The sequence below is a fragment of the Neolamprologus multifasciatus genome, chromosome 2 (genome assembly GCF_963576455.1).
Source record: "Neolamprologus multifasciatus chromosome 2, fNeoMul1.2, whole genome shotgun sequence".
Taxonomy (NCBI): Eukaryota; Metazoa; Chordata; class Actinopteri; order Cichliformes; family Cichlidae; genus Neolamprologus; species Neolamprologus multifasciatus.
Genome location: NC_140440.1, coordinates 35,389,707 through 35,406,969, shown reverse-complemented (window position 1 = coordinate 35,406,969; position 17,263 = coordinate 35,389,707). Strand labels below are relative to the sequence as shown.

Genomic DNA, 17,263 nt, shown 5'->3' with positions numbered 1-17,263 from the left:
CGAGTCAGAGAGACCTCTCCTTCAGCGCTCTCAATGAGTTCACACTATTTCTGCGAGTGTGACGTGTTTCTCCACCAAACTGTTTAATATGCAGCATCTATACAGAAATGTTAATTTTTCTAAACACAAGAAAAGTTGCACTGAAAATCACTCAATGCCATTTTTACCTTAAAGATTATATTTTGAATATTAGATGGTAGTAGTCCAGCTCGTCTGCTGCCAAATCGTTGTATTTTTACATCGTTGTATTTTTACTCAGTTGTATTTTTACTCAGTTGTATACAGCATTTGTATTATATTTTTTTCTTATTGTATATTTTATTCTATTTTATTCTACTGTATATAGTATTTTATTTTATTCTATTCTGTACAGTATTTATTCTTATTGTATTCTAATTTTTGCTTCATAACTTTTGCACTGTCCACTTCCTGCTGTGACAAAACAAATTTTCCACGTGTGGGACTAATAAAGGTTATCTTATCTTAAATAAACATCCATCCATTCGCTTCCGCTTCTCCTTTTCAGGGTCACGGGGGGCGCTGGAGCCTATCCCAGCTGTCATAGGGCGAGAGGTGGGGTACACCCTGGACAGGTCGCCAGTCTGTCGCAGGGCCAACACACAGGGACAGACAACCATTCGCACTCACATTCACACCTAGTGGCAATTTGGATTATCCAATTAACCTATCCCCACAAGCTGCATGTCTTTGGACGGTGGGAGGAAGCCGGAGTACCCGGAGAGAACCCACACAAACACGGGGAGAACATGCAAACTCCACACAGAAAGACCTGATGGTGGAACTGAACTCAGGACCTTCTTGCTGTGCAGCAACAGTGCTAACCACCGTGCCACCGTGCTGCTTAAATAAACAGCCATGTTTAATGTTTACATTACAAATCCAGTGTCAGCGCCCAGGACGGTCTCTTTAAATTTCTCGTTTTGTTAAAACGGTTCAAATATTTTGTGTGTATTGATTAGTTCAGAATGGTCTGCTTTCATTCTGTCGGTGGGCTGATGGAGTATCCGACTAATCATTTCATGTCATCCTTGTCCAATTGTGCTGTTGTTGACTCACAAATCTGGGTGTTGTTATCTGGGCTTGTCTCTAAATGACTCTTCCTTTTGCTTAACTGGTTGACTGAATTACACGTAAGTAATAGCCTCTTATAACTGAGCCCAATCATGTCCTCATTATTTTGCATGTGCTGCCCCTCGGTTTTTTGTAAATTTGCAATTAAGTATCGTTCCATTATTGTTACACCCACAGGCTTCCCAAGCTTCGTTTATTAAAGCCGACTTGACATCGTTGTGAAGATGTTTCTGTTTCTGGGAACAACAATTGTTTGTGCCTTAATCCACACGACGTAGACAGTTTATCATTTTTTATCATTTGTTTTTGTAGCAGTTCTGCAGCACACATCCAGCGTCTCTTATATAACTGTGCAAATCACAATGGTTGAGAATCACAATTTTCTCTTCATTTGTCTTTAATTCAGTGTTTGTTTTAATTCTTTAAATGTCTTCCTTCTCCTTAATTTCTCTCATTACAAGTTTTGGCAGCCATTACTGTGGTTTTTGTGTTAAAGGTGTGAAGGGTGATGGAGCTGTTTGGTTGCTTGTCTTTTTATTATTATCATAGTGGAGGGAACAGGTCTTTATTAACCTCTTTCACCTCGACACAGCTGTGAATGTAATTTCAGATTGATTTTAAATTTGTATTGATTTTCTTAAATGCCACATATATTAGCCTGTGTTGTTGTTGTTGTTTTCCTCTCTCCCACTAGGATGACTTAGGAAAACAACAGATGACAGACAAATGACCCAAGTCACCTCAAACACAGGATGTTTTCCTGCCTGTTTTTGCTCATTTCCACCCTCGTGTTTTATTTCGGGCTGTAGCAGCTTTGTATGGTTCACATTTTAAAATCTTTCCCCCTCCTCTCTCTTCGTGGGCCTTTGTGTAGCCTCTCAGTTCATCCACTGTCTGAAACAAGCCATTTTAGCACCTTGCCATTTCCTCTCCTCTCAAACAGAAGGGTTTACATGCTTGCAAGTGGATAAAGCGCTTCTGCTGGCAGACTGAGCTGTGCCTCAGATGACCATATTAAGGACATGCAGTCTCACTGGCATCCAGGAGCAGAAGGAAACTGTTGGAATCTGACTGCTTGGACGTGTTTGGATCGAAGTCATTACTTGTACACAGACACTCTTTATTATTTAAAACTTTAGCTATAAAGCATAATCGGTCCACTTTAACCTTTAACAGAAGAAAACCACAAAAGTAAAATTGGCAACAAAGAAGGATTCATCATCTGCATGAGCCTATTTCAAGCTTGAACTCGGGTTTTGGCTGAATACTCCTGCAGATTAGTAACACGTACACTAATGGCTGCGTTCCTGGAGAAACTTTTAAAAACTTGAAACTCTAATAGAACGTGGTGTTTCCCTGATCACCAGCCAAGTGTACCAAAGCTAGCTACATGAGCTGTGTTGAACTATCTCCAATAGTTGGCAGTGTTGTCATGTTCACAGTTAGTAATGACCGGGTTTTTCTTTTTCCTACAAGTAAGAGAAGATTGAGGCTTGTAGAAATGGTAATCAATGTGTGAACCCACCCTCGGTCTCACCTCCACAGACTTGGTCACCACTTCCTGTGACATTTGAGCAAACTGGATATCCTGTTGTTTTTGTTTTGTTTGTTTTTTTGAGTACTGGTGCAACCGCCAATATTTTCTAAGCACTGCCAAATGGTTTTGGTGCCTGAACCGAACCAAACAAAGAGTGAAAGCAGAGCTTGCAAACTACACACAAACTGTGGTCTTCCAGCTTAGCTTTGTGTGATCGATGACATCTCCTCCTCCAACTGTGGGACAGATTCTGCTTATTATTTACTCTGTGGTTGGAACAGCTGGTCATGATTTTGTAATAGTCTGGTGAGATTGGATTGTTTTTGGGGTTGTGTGTTCTTTGTGTTTTTGGGTTTTTTTTTTTGCTTTTCTTGTCTTACAATGCACATAACTGCGTTTAGTTACCAGGTTGTGGATATTTTAATATACATCTTTGGGTTACAGTGTGCCAAATTTCTTTTTTCTTTTGTTTTTAATCTGATATCTGCAATCAACATCCCATATATGGTCACATGACCTCCGTTACAGTATGGACATGTAGTTGTGGTATTTACCTTAGCAGGAGTGAGACTTTTGACACATATTTTCTGTAGCAGGCATAAACAGTGGTGCATAAGATCTGACAAAACAGCAGATCCTAAAAACAAAAACTTAAATTTTCATCCATGTCCGTTTACAGGACAGACTGTAAGTATCATAGGAGGAAATACGTTAGTTATGTTTGTTTATCTTCATGATGAAATGTGCTCCTTGACCTGTATTGTTAAAAATGGAGATGGGTGCTGTAAATCTCTGGGAAGAAGTAAATAATCTCCTTTATTACACTTGATTCTGCTTCTTACGTGCTTCAGGTCTCAGGCATTTAATGGTTAAGGATAAATTCACAGGCTCGCGTTTTCTCACCCTGTCCAGAGGGAACATGAACGGCGCTGCGGTGAAATTGCACCTGATGCAGCCACGTCGTTTTCTCCATACGAGCTGAGATAGTTTGATTTGTATCAAAATCTGTTATAAACTCACCAGCATGTTTCCTTGTTTTAAAACAGGGACAGTGGAGCTGGGGCTGTCCTGAAGCTCTGAATCTTTTCTTTTTGACGTATTGTTTGGCATTCAGGCTGTTGCACCACCACCCCATCCTCTATCAACCTTTTCTTATCATTCTTGCTGCTCTCCATCTTCCTGTTCTTCACTTAAACATGCAGAACTCATCAATCGCCCGGCAACAGGAGTCCTTATCACCTGTTTCCTCTCACTGTGACACCTGGTTAGAGACCGAGGTCATCAGCAGACATCCATCCATTTTCCCTTGATGTAGCTCGCGTTGCTCATTTTACTTTTTTGACGCCGTGTTTTTGTTTTTTCAGTTTCCAGCCTCTGTTTCCTTTTTATCCTTCAGCCATTTGTATCAGCCTAACATATTTATTACACCCTCCCCTGCTCAAGGGACCTATTTTGAGCCTTCGATAATATGCATATTTCTTTATTCGCCTTCACTAAGTGTCATTTAATTCCTTTACTTCCCTCTCTTACAGTAGATTTAGAGGGAATCACTTATGAGGAAATGTATCTATAGCCATCTATTCCCACTTAATGCTGCAGACCGAAGAACAGTAAATAATATTTTCCTCAATGGATTTATTGCTATTGAAGATTCAAATGAGCAGACTTCAGATCACAGATAATATTATTTTGTGGTGGTGGGCCCGTCACAGTGATTTATTTGCATTGCTGTAAACTGTGACTCATCGTATATGGAGCCCCTAAAGTGCTCAGCATTAAATAAATATGAAGGCCTGTAATTAAACAATAATTTGCAAATTTATTTAGGAGATAATTAAAACTCAACTCATTACTATATATTTTATTTATTTTCATAATTTAACATAAATTTACAGGACTTAATTTGTTTTCATAATGGCATTTTTTCCCCATAACCATTTTTTAATTTATTATGTTTCTGTTTTCTTTTTTACTGTTTATTCAAAGCAGCATCAACTTGGTTAATTCTGAATTGGTTAAGAGACGGAAGAATTTAATCGCCTGGAAAGTATAAGAGGGTAAGAGGGAGGTGGGGAAGCAGCAAGTCGTGAAAAGACATTTGACATTCGGATGCGAGTGAGTGCAAGTTATGCGTCGATGTGGTTTTACTGGAAGCACTGGTGAATCAGAGGCTGGAGTTGCCCGATTACAAATCAGGATTCAATAAACACGAGTTGGACCCGAAGGTGCTGTAAGAACGACACAGTGCAGTTACATGAAGACTGCAGCGGCAATGAAAGTTAGTTGCATCATGTTTCATGTCAGGAGGAGCTGAAATATCCCAGCAAACTGTCAGCTTTAATCCCGTGATCGTGTCATGTGGGATGGACGACTTGTCTGTTCACATCATTAAGTATGCTGTGTGAAACGTGGACCTCAGAGGTGGCAGCGAGAGAAGTGAGATATTAAGGGTTGACACCACAGTGACATGTCTATTTAATGTGCATTTAATTAAATCAAAGCGTGGTATTTGAAGCGACACATCTCCGTTTTATGTTTTAAATTGTCAAGGTAGATGCAAAAGGCTTTTTTGTTTTACATTATTACCCATTAGGGGCAGGCGATATCGCCTCAAAAGTATCACGATTATATTGTGAGAGGAAATCTGAGATAATGTTCATGATATTGAAATAAGAACTCAGTCTTTTATCGGCGACTGCAGCTTTAATTAAATCAAAGCGTGGTATTTGAAGCGAGACATCTCCGTTTTATATTTTAAATTGCCAAGGTAGATGCAAAATTACCATTATTACCCATTAGGGCTATTCGCTGTTGAACAGAGCAACTGTAGTGCCAGCAGGTGCCAGCAGTAGCATTATAGTCCAATAGTGATACAGAACGAGTGAAATGTAAGCACAAAGGTAACCTGGGAAGTGTTTCCTTAATAAACCTGCTCAGCTTTTTACTTTAATTGTTGTTACACTAGCTTAACCTTGTAACTCTTCAGGAGCCTGCATAGAATAGTTAAATTGAAACAGAAGTATTTTCTGTGTGGGATCTTGTGTTGAGCTCTTTAACTAGTTGCTTAAAGCCATTCTTCTCCACCGTAACCGCATCAGTCCCCGCTGTTTGTTCTTTTTGTTATTCGCATTGCTACTAGCGAGTTCTCCAACAACTGCCTGTTGAGTCACCAGCTGCTCGTATCTCCTCCTCACATGCCTCAATAGGCTGGTTGTAGTCAATGCTGTGTTTTTGCCTTAAGTGGTGGAACGGGTTTGTTTCCATCTTTACCAGGAAGAGTTTCCGTATATATTTTGTAAAGTATGGGGCTTTGTTGGACGTCTGACCTCTTGCAGCCACCTCACTTGCATGTTATTGAAGCAGCTCCTTTTTTTAGGCCTTAAATTGTCATCAGAGGCTGGCACTGCTCTCAGGCATGGTTGGGCTTCTGTTGTAGGGAGTATAAATGGACGGCGTGGCTACGCCGTTGATATTGCAAGACAACGCTCTCTTTTTTTTTTTCTTTTTTTTTTAATACTGCTGTCATTGTGGACAGCATGGCACAGCCCTGTGAGGCATCTGATGACTCTGATTAAGTCTGCATCATGACTACTACCCCAGTTATAAAGGACGGTCTTCAGCAGCAAGAAGAACAAAGCGACCTCCAGCAAATGGTTTAAAGATGATGGAGACATTTTGGGTTTTCATCAAAAATCAGAAGCAATTAAGACGATGACTCAACACCTTTTAACACCTGCTGCTTTTAGGGCAGCCTTTAGAACAAGCTTATTATACAAGTCAAACAAATATTTTGATTGCCATGTCATAAAATAGTAGTTTTCATAGAAGTACACAGTAATTAACCTGTAATTAAAAGGAAAAGACTGACACATTACACATTCATTCTGTTAACAATAGACTGGTTTTAAAAGCTCAACATGCTCCAAACTGTAACTTTAACTTTGTTTGCAAACAATCGTGTTTGAGTCGATGACAGATGCCTGCAGGATGTTACGTGTCAGATGAACTGTTGCTTTGTCAGTGTTTGGTTTTAGTAGAAGCAGATTAATCAGCACAAACAGTAACGGTTACATCATCAGCCTTACTTTGACATGATGTCTGTGACGTGATCACAGTTCTGAAAAATCTGTCACTGAAAATTCATTAGTTAGTGTGAATGCTTGTAAAAGCATTCACAGTATTGTTCTTCTGTTTCTTTATTATTATTATATTTTATTCTTCCGTACGTTTTTTGAAGTCCTACTCCTTCAAAACCGTTCAACTTAGAAAATCCATTCAAACACCATTAGATCCCTCTTCTTTTGGACATGACTGCTTCTATTTTTCTCATTTTTAACATTTATATTTTTAATTTTATTCAACTTTTTTCAACAAAAATTTCCCATGTATTTCAATGGGGAGACCCTTCAAATCCTCATTCAACTTACTCATTTTTAAACTTTTACTACTTCCACATACATTGACATAGAGCAACCATTCAAACTTTAAAACGAAGACAAGACATTCAACTATTCAACTTGTATTTATGTTTTCAATATCTATTATACTTTTTCTTCAGTTCCAGTTTAAGTTTCATGATGTTTTTTCACCCGTTTCAGAGTTTATAATGGGTGTGTATGGGACGGAATGTTGGCGCTAGAGTGAGACAGCTCAACTGCTAGAGTGAGAGGAGCAAAATAATTAATCTTAAAATCTTTTTTAAAACTGCTGCTGTGTCCGCAGCGTTTGCTCTACAGGTCTGGTTTTACCCTCAAAACGTAGCCACCGCTGTCCTCTTTCATCCAATGTGTTTATTATAGTAATAGGTGTTATGGTTCTTTCATAAATGTCACCGATGCACAGCCTCCTCCCTCCAACTCTTCCATAGACTCTAATGTTAAAATGGCTCTGGAGGTTCGTTTGAAAATCAGAAGAGCATGGTGTATTTCCACTGTCACCACGTCCATATAATAAACTCCACAGGCATGAAAACTGAGAATTCAGTAGACCAGACATTGCTGCCGCTCACGGTGAAAGAATTTTGTCAATACGACCTGTACTTTTCATTTGGGAATGATTTGTTTCGGGCTGACTTTTCTGTTCATTTTAAGCAGCAAAAGTGAGGCGCATGTCTGTGTGCGTGTCACACCTGCCTGCCTAACGAGCTCTGCCTGCCACTCTGCCAAGATTCATCTTAAACACTTCTCTTTCAACTGCTGCTGTGTCCACAGCATTTGCTCTACAGGTATGATTTTACCCTCAAAACATAGCCATCGTTGTCCTCTTTCATCCAATGTGTTTACTATTGTACTAGGTGTTATGGTTCTTTCATAAATGTCACCAATGCACAGCCTCCTCCCTCCAACTCTTCCATAGACTCTAATGTTAAAATGGCTCAGAAGGTTCACTTGAAAATCAGAAGAGTATGGTGTCATTCCACTGTCACCACGTCCATATAATAAATTCCACAGGCATGAAAACTGAGAATTCAGTAGACCAGACATTGCTGCTGCTCACGGTGAAAAAATTTTGTAAATACGACCTGTACTTTTCATTTGGGAACGATTTGTTTCGGGCTGACTTTTCTGTTCATTTTAAGCAGCAAAAGTGAGGGGCATGTCTGTGTGCGTGTCACACCTGCCTGCCTAACGAGCTCTGCCTGCCACTCTGCCAGGATTCATCTTAAACACTTCTCTTTCAACTGCTGCTGTGTCCACAGTGTTTGCTCTACAGCCATCATTTTACCCTCAAAACGTTGCCATCGTTGTTCTCTTTCCAACACTGTGTCTTTCAAAGCTCAAACATTTAAAAATTTTAAACTGTGTGGATCCAATTGGAGGGATCACATTTTAGTCATTCAGTGATTCAAAGAGTATGAACTTTTAATATTCATTCTGATGTTTGCTGACTCTAAATTCTTTTTCTCATTACTTAGGTTTTTCTAATTTACATTTAAAACATTTTCAGCTATTTTCCAACTTTTTCTGTGTAAACGTCAGCTATTATAAGTTCTGCACTTTTGTTTTCAGGTTAAATTCTCTTTTTTGTTTTGTTTTTTATTTCATTCAAACTTTTTAATTTAAAATTCAGCAATTAATTCATTTCAGTGCATACATTCAGATTCAAGCATTCACACTGCAGTTTCTTCAGAAAATGCACTTTCTAGTTGACTTTTAATACTTTCTTTAGTAATTTCATGGTTCATTATATATTTTACACAGTTTGGTTATTAAATGTCGTTTAATTTCTTTTTAATTTGTTGGATATCGAACACTGTGGGGATCCACACTCCCCCGTCTGCTCTGCTGAACCCTCCCACTGTGCTGACTGATAGGACCGCATCTGCATATCTACAAACTAACTAAGGAAAAACATTAAATTTTCCCAGAAATTAGTTGCTGTAAGATGTTAGATTCATTATTTTGCTGGTTAATTTCTGTATTTCCTGATTCCTCTGCTGACCAACATGTCTGGCAATCAGTAAATGTCACCATCTGTAAAACAGTTTTAACTAGAGTCATGTTTATTTTAAACATACAGTATCTTGAGCATCACATTTTGCATATAACCTTTTGTGACATATTTGTGAGCAGAGCTCTTGCATGTGCATGCACAAATGCAAACGCTTCACTCGCCCCGCGGCATAATTGTAAACTCCAGATCCTCTGCAGATGTTGACACATTGGATGATGTGATGAGGAGCATTTGATAAAGTTCCATATTGAGACTAATATGCACAAAAAGTGCAGTGTTTGCCTGTGTTTCAGTGTGAGAGTAGATGTGTCCATGTTTCCAGCCCCAGTGTGAATCAATATTGTAAATCGAGCTGCTCTGATATGTAGACCCACTTGCATTATCTGTAAGTTCATCATTCAAGCAGCAGGGGTGACAGAGAAGGAATGACTCAGTAAAAACTTCTTGAAATATGCATGTGGTTTGCAAGATTATTTATTCATGCGTGGCTGTGTGTTCCATTATGTGGAGGCTGCTTGTGTGTCACTGTTGTTGACGGAGAATCACTCAGGGAATAAGTACGCAGTGTGAATGCAACTTAAAAGATTTAGTATGGGCTGAGGTGATATCTGACCAAAGGCTGGTTATTCAGTGCAACTCTGTTTATTGTTGCTGTGTAGGTGTTGCTTTTTCCCTTTGGAAGGAAACTCCTGTTTGATCTCATTCATATTTCTCTCCTGCCTCCAGATTTTGATCCTAGCCTCGGTATGATGGCTGGAATTACCCCCATGAACCCAATGATGCCCGGCCTCGGTATGGTACCTGCACCTCTCTCCCAAGACGTACCGGTTGTCAAGGAGATCATCCACTGCAAAAGCTGCACCTTGTTCCCCCCCAACCCCAGTAAGTCATAGTATTATGCTAATCCTGGCTCCCCTCACTGGTCCAGTCTTTTCTTCTAATACAGCTAAAAACACCACGTTTCTTTGGCAGACATCGGCTCGTGTTAGAGCTTGAGATGCAGCACCTTAATTAAAAATACCTCAAAGAAGGGTCAGGTTTTAAATGCATTATATTTTAATTGGGTTTAATTAATAATCTTGTCCTGGACAGCCTCTTCAGCTAAATTGATCAGAAGTTCAGATTGAGCATAGATGGCTACAAAGTTGAGACCAAACAGCTGATCTCATCAGCTGGTTTCAATTCCAGCTGACATCAGCTGACCACTGGTCATGTTGGTAAAATCTTAAGTACCGTATTTCCCGGACTACAAAGCGCACCTGAATATTAGCCGCACAGGCTAAAATCAGGGGAAAATCCTGTTTTGTACATACATTAGCCGCACCTGACTAAAAGCCGCAGGTGTTTCAATGTTGACTTATCATATGTGAGAGAATATGCACAAAGGGAATTGTCAGGAAAGAGATGGCTGTTTGGAGACACGCCCCTTTTATTAATATTTTGAAAAACAAGTTATGGGTTCATATTTGCATAACTTTTTTAGGTATATGCACAAGTAGCGGTAATTACAAGTATGAAACATGTACTGTGCTTCATAAATGAGTAACAAATGTAGTACATAACAATAACCTACAGCACACCAGAAAAATAGATTCTACCTTTTAGGTTCAGGTGCAGTGACACGGCTTTAACAAGAAGAAAAGTCAGTCATTCACCATCTTTCTCTTCTTCCTGCACTAAAACCACCAAGGATGGCTTCGTCATCCACTCTCAGCTTCTTTCCTTCGTTGTCACTTTCAAAACCAAACAAATCCTCGTTGTCAGTGTCAGAGTCGAACACCCTCCGAAGGGGTCCAGCCCTTCGAAATCCGTTGGTGATCGTGGATGTTTTCACACTTTTCCACGCTGTCAGAATCCACCGGTGGAGTTGAGCATAACTTTCTTTTCGCAAGTTTATCGCGGCTTGTCATCCACGCCTCCCGCTGAACGCGAAGCGCTACTTCGAAGTTTGTTTTTCGCGCTACTTGTACGGCACTATGTTGCCTGGCGGATGGACATGTGACCAACATACCACTCTTGAACCCCGATACTGTGTGTCTGATCACATGCCCTTCCGCCAGGCAACGTAGTGCCGTACAACAGCGGAACAAACAAAACAAATCTTACGATATGACAAAAATCATGGACAATCCATAGAAAAGCTGCACCTGACTAAAAGCCGCAGGGTTCAAAGCTTGTGCAAAAAGTAGCGGCTTATAACCCGACAATTACGGTAAGCCCTTTTATTTACATTGCTTTAGCCTGCTGACAGTTGTCGTGCAAGCCACTTTGCAACCCGCATCAAGCTCAAGTCTGTTCTGTTTGTGATTCTACTTTCGCTCTTCGATGTCCTTATGCTTTCGATCCATGTGCAGAATAGTAGGGAAGTCCCACAACATCTATGCCAAAATTATTTTTTTCACTTTACTGCAGATGCAAAAGACATGAAAAAAAAAAAGACGAAAATTGAGTTGTTTCTTGAAGATTTGATCATATTTATCTGTTTAGGTGATTTATTGCTTTGCAGGATTTCTACCCATACAGTTTTGTTAGACTCAGTATTACACTGTCGTAAACAACGTCAGTACAAGAGAAGATCCACCTGTTCACTTTAAGCTGCATTTACATTCTGACGAACACAGTGGAAAGTTTCAGGGCAAAAATCTCACTTTGTATAATCTGACGTTGTGTGTTTCCCAGAGTGGCGTTTATATTTATCTCACCACCACCTTCCAATTATTCCGAAATAGTGGGGGGGTACTTTGATTGATCCCACCTCTGCTTTACGGATTTCCTGCTGCATAAAGCTCTCTGCCTGGGGACTTTTTTCAAACAAGTGCTACATGTCATCTTCAAGGTGAACTGAGAGAAAAGCTCCTTACCACATTAGCATTCACTAGTTTACAATCCTTTTGCAAAACAAAACACACTCCTGAATTTTATTAGGCAAATATTGTTTTTCACGGCACACATAAAGCTGTTTTAAGATATTCTTGTGCATCTGCTGTATGCGTTTAGGCTCAGTATATGTGACAAAACAGAGCAGAGAGAAAAGCAGATTAAAAGTTTAACTTCACCTTGGATCATATTTCGAGCTAGTTGTCAGGAGCAAGTAGAGAAATGAACCAGGTACTTTGTTCAGGGGCAGCTACAAACCCTGAGGCTAAATGAGGGATCAGCTTGTCAAGAAATTACCCAACAACTTTATAGCCTGTCACAGTCACTCAGTCACAAAAACTTTTTTAGAAAATGATCTCTTCTCACATGGACATGAGGCTTAATTGCTAACCTTTTTCATCCTCCTTGTTACTTTCTACTTCCCTGCCTTTCTACTCTTCTCTCACTTTTTTGCTCCCCGGCTCTACTTATGATCTTTTTGCGTGTCACTTATTCCAGTGTCACAAAAAAGCAGTTCATCTATAAGCCAGGTATTTTAAAATAGGCAGACAATTGAGAAGCTGTCTAGCTTGATTCTTCTCATGAAAGCTAAGTAGCTCTGTAGGAGGTCCACAGGGATGGCTAATGCCCAGTGAGAATTGGCGCCTGATCAAATGGGTTGATTTTGTGTTTCTGTGGCTCTCAGAGTTCTGGTGTCGATCTCAAGTTGTTGGTGTATCTGTCAGCGTCGCATTTTCCAGCTAAGAACTGACTAAAACCAGTTCAGGTATTTGGCAAGGTTGTGGTATATCGCCGGTTTATTTACAATATCTCATCTACAGTTTGACCCGAAAACTGTTAATTGAGAAATAATATTAGAAATATGTTGCTGAGCCTTAAGGTAAGGACTGTCAGGCCAAACCCCAAAGGAGTTTTGCACTTAACAGACCATTACAGGACCTTTGAAGGTGTCTTGAGGAAGTGGACAACACATCTTTATGGAGCGAGGCAAGGCCAGCATATCTAACAGACTGCAAACTTAACGCTACTCTTTGTCTTGTTTCTTCTTTGGGAGGTTTTGCTATGTAAATGACCCTTCTACCAGATGTGGTGTGAACATCTGGCGATCACTATAATGTAAAAGATGGATGATAAGTCAAACCTGGTCTCTTCCTCCTGTTGTTCTGTGGTCTTAAGTGTAATGCTCACATTTCTTGTAGGAGCTTTAACCCTTTAAAGCCGGTCAGAGCGGGCACGCTCCGTTTTGCGCAACTACGTTTAAATCCCTGTAGCTCTGCAACCACGTGAGCTAGCGCAATAATTTTTTTGCATATGAAAGCGGAGGAGTTGTACTTACATCTTATGCCATCAGCTTGTCCTCGGTCACAGTTTCCTTCCACATATAGCTTTGCAAAAACTGCATAAAAAGCACTTGCAGCAACAAAAACATAATATTCCAGAAACACGCTTTGCTGATCCGATCAGCTGTTCGTAACACTTCCTAGTCCATCAGCACGAACTATCGCATGTCCGCCATGACCTGCCCGAAACCGGAAGTGACGCCATTTTCGCGGAAATGTAGTTTTTTACCATCAGGGCCTCATGAGCCTATACTGGTGTTTTTAAAAGTTATCTTTGACTTTATGACTTTCTGTGTGGTTTCTGGGATGCTTAAGACTCATATTGCACTGCTGGAAATAGTTTATTTTGATGCATATGCTGCTTTTTTGCAAACTTGCATTATAATATTTATTTTCGTTTTTCCTGCAGTGTATAAAAATTGGTGTATTTCAAAAATAAAACTATGAAGACACTCAAAATAAATTTCCTGTGGTGGGAAACTATTTTGTGCAACTTTTTTGTATTTACAGTTTTGAGGGATAAGCCTCTTAAATTTCTCTAACTAGAAATATATGTTAAAAAAACAAAAACGATTTTCAATTGTTTTGTAGTTTATTGCATTTTTTTGCAATTTATGTCATTTCTATGCACTTAATGCAGACATATTATTAAAATTTAGGCTATAATGGTTGTATTGATGTATAGCAACTTGAAATGCTCCCAAAAATGGCTCCACAGCATGTAAACATATAATATAAGCTCTGGCGGACTTGGTTCTATGGTAGGTCTTAAAGGGTTAAGGCAATGATCACGTTTACACAGTGAACTGCAGTGGACTGTGTTCTGACACATCTTACACTTACACTACTTCTGCTTTTGTGTATGTGATTGGACCACACAGGCCAGCCATCACTCCACATCACTCGTTGTCCTTTATTTGATAACCTTTCTGAAGCTACTAACTTCGACCCACAAGACCTGTCATTTTGGAGTCGCTCTGAGCCGTCGTCTAGCCGTCGCAATTTGGCCTTTTGTCAGCGTTGCCTGAACTCTTACACATACCCATTTTCTCCTGTCTCCAACACAAACTTGAAATCCTGTCTGTTTGCTTGCTGCTTATTACAATCCAAGCCTGAAAGGTATCATTGTTATAGGATCAGTGTTATTAATTTCACGTCTTTATATGTCATTGACGATTATCTCACCTCGACTGAAAAATTCAGTCAGCTAAAGGACAGGGCTGGACGTGACATGTGAGGATATATGTGGAGACTTCTAAAGCTGAAGAGAGTCTGACATGCAGAAAACAGTAGAAAACCGCTTTATTTAAGTCAATACTGTCGGATAGTTAAACACACAGTTGCACCAGATACTGTATCAGCTTTTATTTAACAGGCAAGAAAGTTTACTCAGTCTTTGATATCAAAAAATGGTGTTAAGTTTTATTTTTGAGAAGATGATCTTGTCAGCATCTGTCTCGCTGTGTCGTCTTCCCAGTATGACAGAACTGACGGGTGAGTGAGAGGAGAACATTTTGATGGCACTGAATCATTATTTCATGCTGCATGCTGTCAAAAGTGCTTTGAGATGCAAAATAGTGGCCGGGACAAATCGTTGGGAGTTATTTGAAGTCTTTGTCATGTGTTTACCCAGAGAACATATAATACAGCTGGATTATACTTCACCATTGAGCCAGTATAAAGCTTGCTGTTAATGGGATGTGTATGAATCACTGTTACAGTAACTAAGGACTGCAGCTTGGAACCAGAGCCATGTTAATGTTGCTCACGGTTTGAACTGCAGCAGCGAAGCAAACACTGGCGTTTGCTGCATCGAGGCGTTAAGCAAATATCACAGGAAAGTGCTCGCGTCTTGGCAACAAGGTTGCATATGGTGTCCATCACAAGTAGTTATTACCCTCTAGCTGCACACACTCAACCTGACACCGCATGCAGCATCCTCGCTCACTGACCTTTTAGCTGAGCAACAACAACCCTTTCAGCCCTCCCCCAGCTCCTGTGCTTTCTCTCTTCTGTCTTCTCAGTGTGCATAACCTTACAATCAGTGCACATCCTCATCAAGCCCTTCTTCTCAATGCGTCCCCCCTCTTGACTTCAGTCGAACCCTCTCAATGCAGCATTGATCACTGGTTCACCTTCTCTGCCTCTTTTGCCTGGTCGACTATATAATGCTTCGGTGGTATTGTAAATGGTTTGCAGAGGCTTTACTCCAGTGTTTGGACCCATGGACCCACTTCAAAGCTTGATAACTGTTTTTCTTATCCAACCCTCTGAGGATGTTGTTAGAGAAGAGTTTGTATAGTTATCTTTACAGAGATTTTAGTATTCTTGCTGTGTGTACCAGTTCGACATATGAACACATACAGTATCAAATATTTAGGAAGGATGCACAGAAATGTTTGGTTGGTTTGTTTGGGGTTTTTTTTTTTTTCCAGTTTCTTGGCTCATTATTGATTTTGATGCATTTCATGCAAGTGTTGTGCGCTGTAAGCAGGGCCCCATTGTACATGCCAGTGCTTCATGTGTTTGCAACAACCAGTTATTCAGACAGTAGTAACCAAACAGACACTGATGTGCAGATCGCAGTGTGTGCAGTTGTGAGACAGTTGTGCCATTTTTCGCCGTAATTCTTCGTGCACATGGCTTCGTTTACCCCTGACAAGAATCATCTAAACATGGGTACTTGAATGTGTGTAGATTGTAGTTTGTCTTCGTGGTGTGGCGTGGTCTGCGGGGCCGTGCGGACGCTCCTGCACAGCATCTGCAATCACGTCCGCCGTGTTAAAACACGGGGACTCGGGGGCTGGTGGAGTGTTTCGTGGTGCGGTTCATGTGCGGCTGGCAGCCTGTGAGCTGCAGCCGCAGCAAATAAATCCGGCTCAAAATGACGGTCTGTAGTCCCGCCGTGCCTTATTCACACCACAGTCTTGTAAACTGCTGGCCTTTGAGGGGCAAAGCTTCCTCTCTGCGGCATCTTCTCAGACCATGAAAGGGTGTCTGGTCAGTCGAGGTGATGGATTACAACAACCTGTGACAGTGTAGCAAACCACTGGGTGGTCCTATGAAGAGCAGGCCATTGGGACGGGGCTGAACTAAAAATGAGCTTCACAGCCACATTCATGAAACTGTGAGCAGAATAATTCAGTCTAATACAAGAGAAAATCACAGGGTCATGGTTTGTCCTTTATTCTATTATTAGTTCTTTCTACTTATTATTACTGTATTATTATTATTACTGTATTGTTCTGTGTAAATAATCATTCTGTACATACGATAATTTTTAATCCTACAACTGTTTATAACCTGCATAGTTCATATTTCTGTATAGTTTTTCATATTTATATCCTGTTCATAGCCTGTACATACTTATAGTTATAGCATATTCATAACATACTTCATACCGTGTACATTATAACATACCGTAATAGACCCATTTCTGTAATATACTTACATATCTATATTATTGCTAATATATACTGTAATATATCTATATCATGGCTAAAGCTCTTCTGGATGGATGCAAACTGCATTTCGTTGCCCTGTACCTGTGCATGTGCAATGACAATAAAGTTGAATTCTATTCTATTCTATTCTAACCTGCTAAATTCTGTTTCGGCTCTTCCATTTAGCCGTCTGCTCAATCTTCTCCCGTTTCTCCTGCTTTCCTTTGTGTGCACTGTCGAAAACACCGAATGTTTTTTAGTCATTTGTGTTGTATGATTTCCCAAAAGATCCCACAGAAGCTGCTCCATCCATCCTTCCTTTGCTTCCTTAGCCTCAGGTTCTCTGGCTCATTATATTTGCATAAAATGCAATCACATGCACTGTTCATAAATGCTTTGATATCCTCTGATATCATGTATTTACTGTAATCTGGAAGTCACAAATAGCTCATCTAGAGAGTTGTTTCTAATTCATTTGCATAAAATGTTCTATTGTGATAAACGGTGCGATTCAGTAGCAC

The 17,263-nt window shown here is 40.1% G+C and overlaps 1 protein-coding gene across 9 annotated transcripts in view; it reads left to right on the top strand.

The window, feature by feature from the left end:
• Positions 1–17,263, top strand: part of enox2 (ecto-NOX disulfide-thiol exchanger 2) — a 209,557-nt gene that overhangs the window by 145,654 nt on the left and 46,640 nt on the right. For 8 of the 9 annotated variants that reach the window (XM_085130908.1, XM_085130899.1, XM_085130864.1 and 5 more), the window contains one exon: positions 9,809–9,964. The exons of the other annotated variant lie outside the window; for it this stretch is intronic. In XM_085130908.1, the coding sequence (XP_084987034.1) occupies positions 9,809–9,964 (156 nt within the window). The remainder of the gene's footprint in view (positions 1–9,808; positions 9,965–17,263) is intronic. 9 annotated transcript variants of the gene reach the window in all.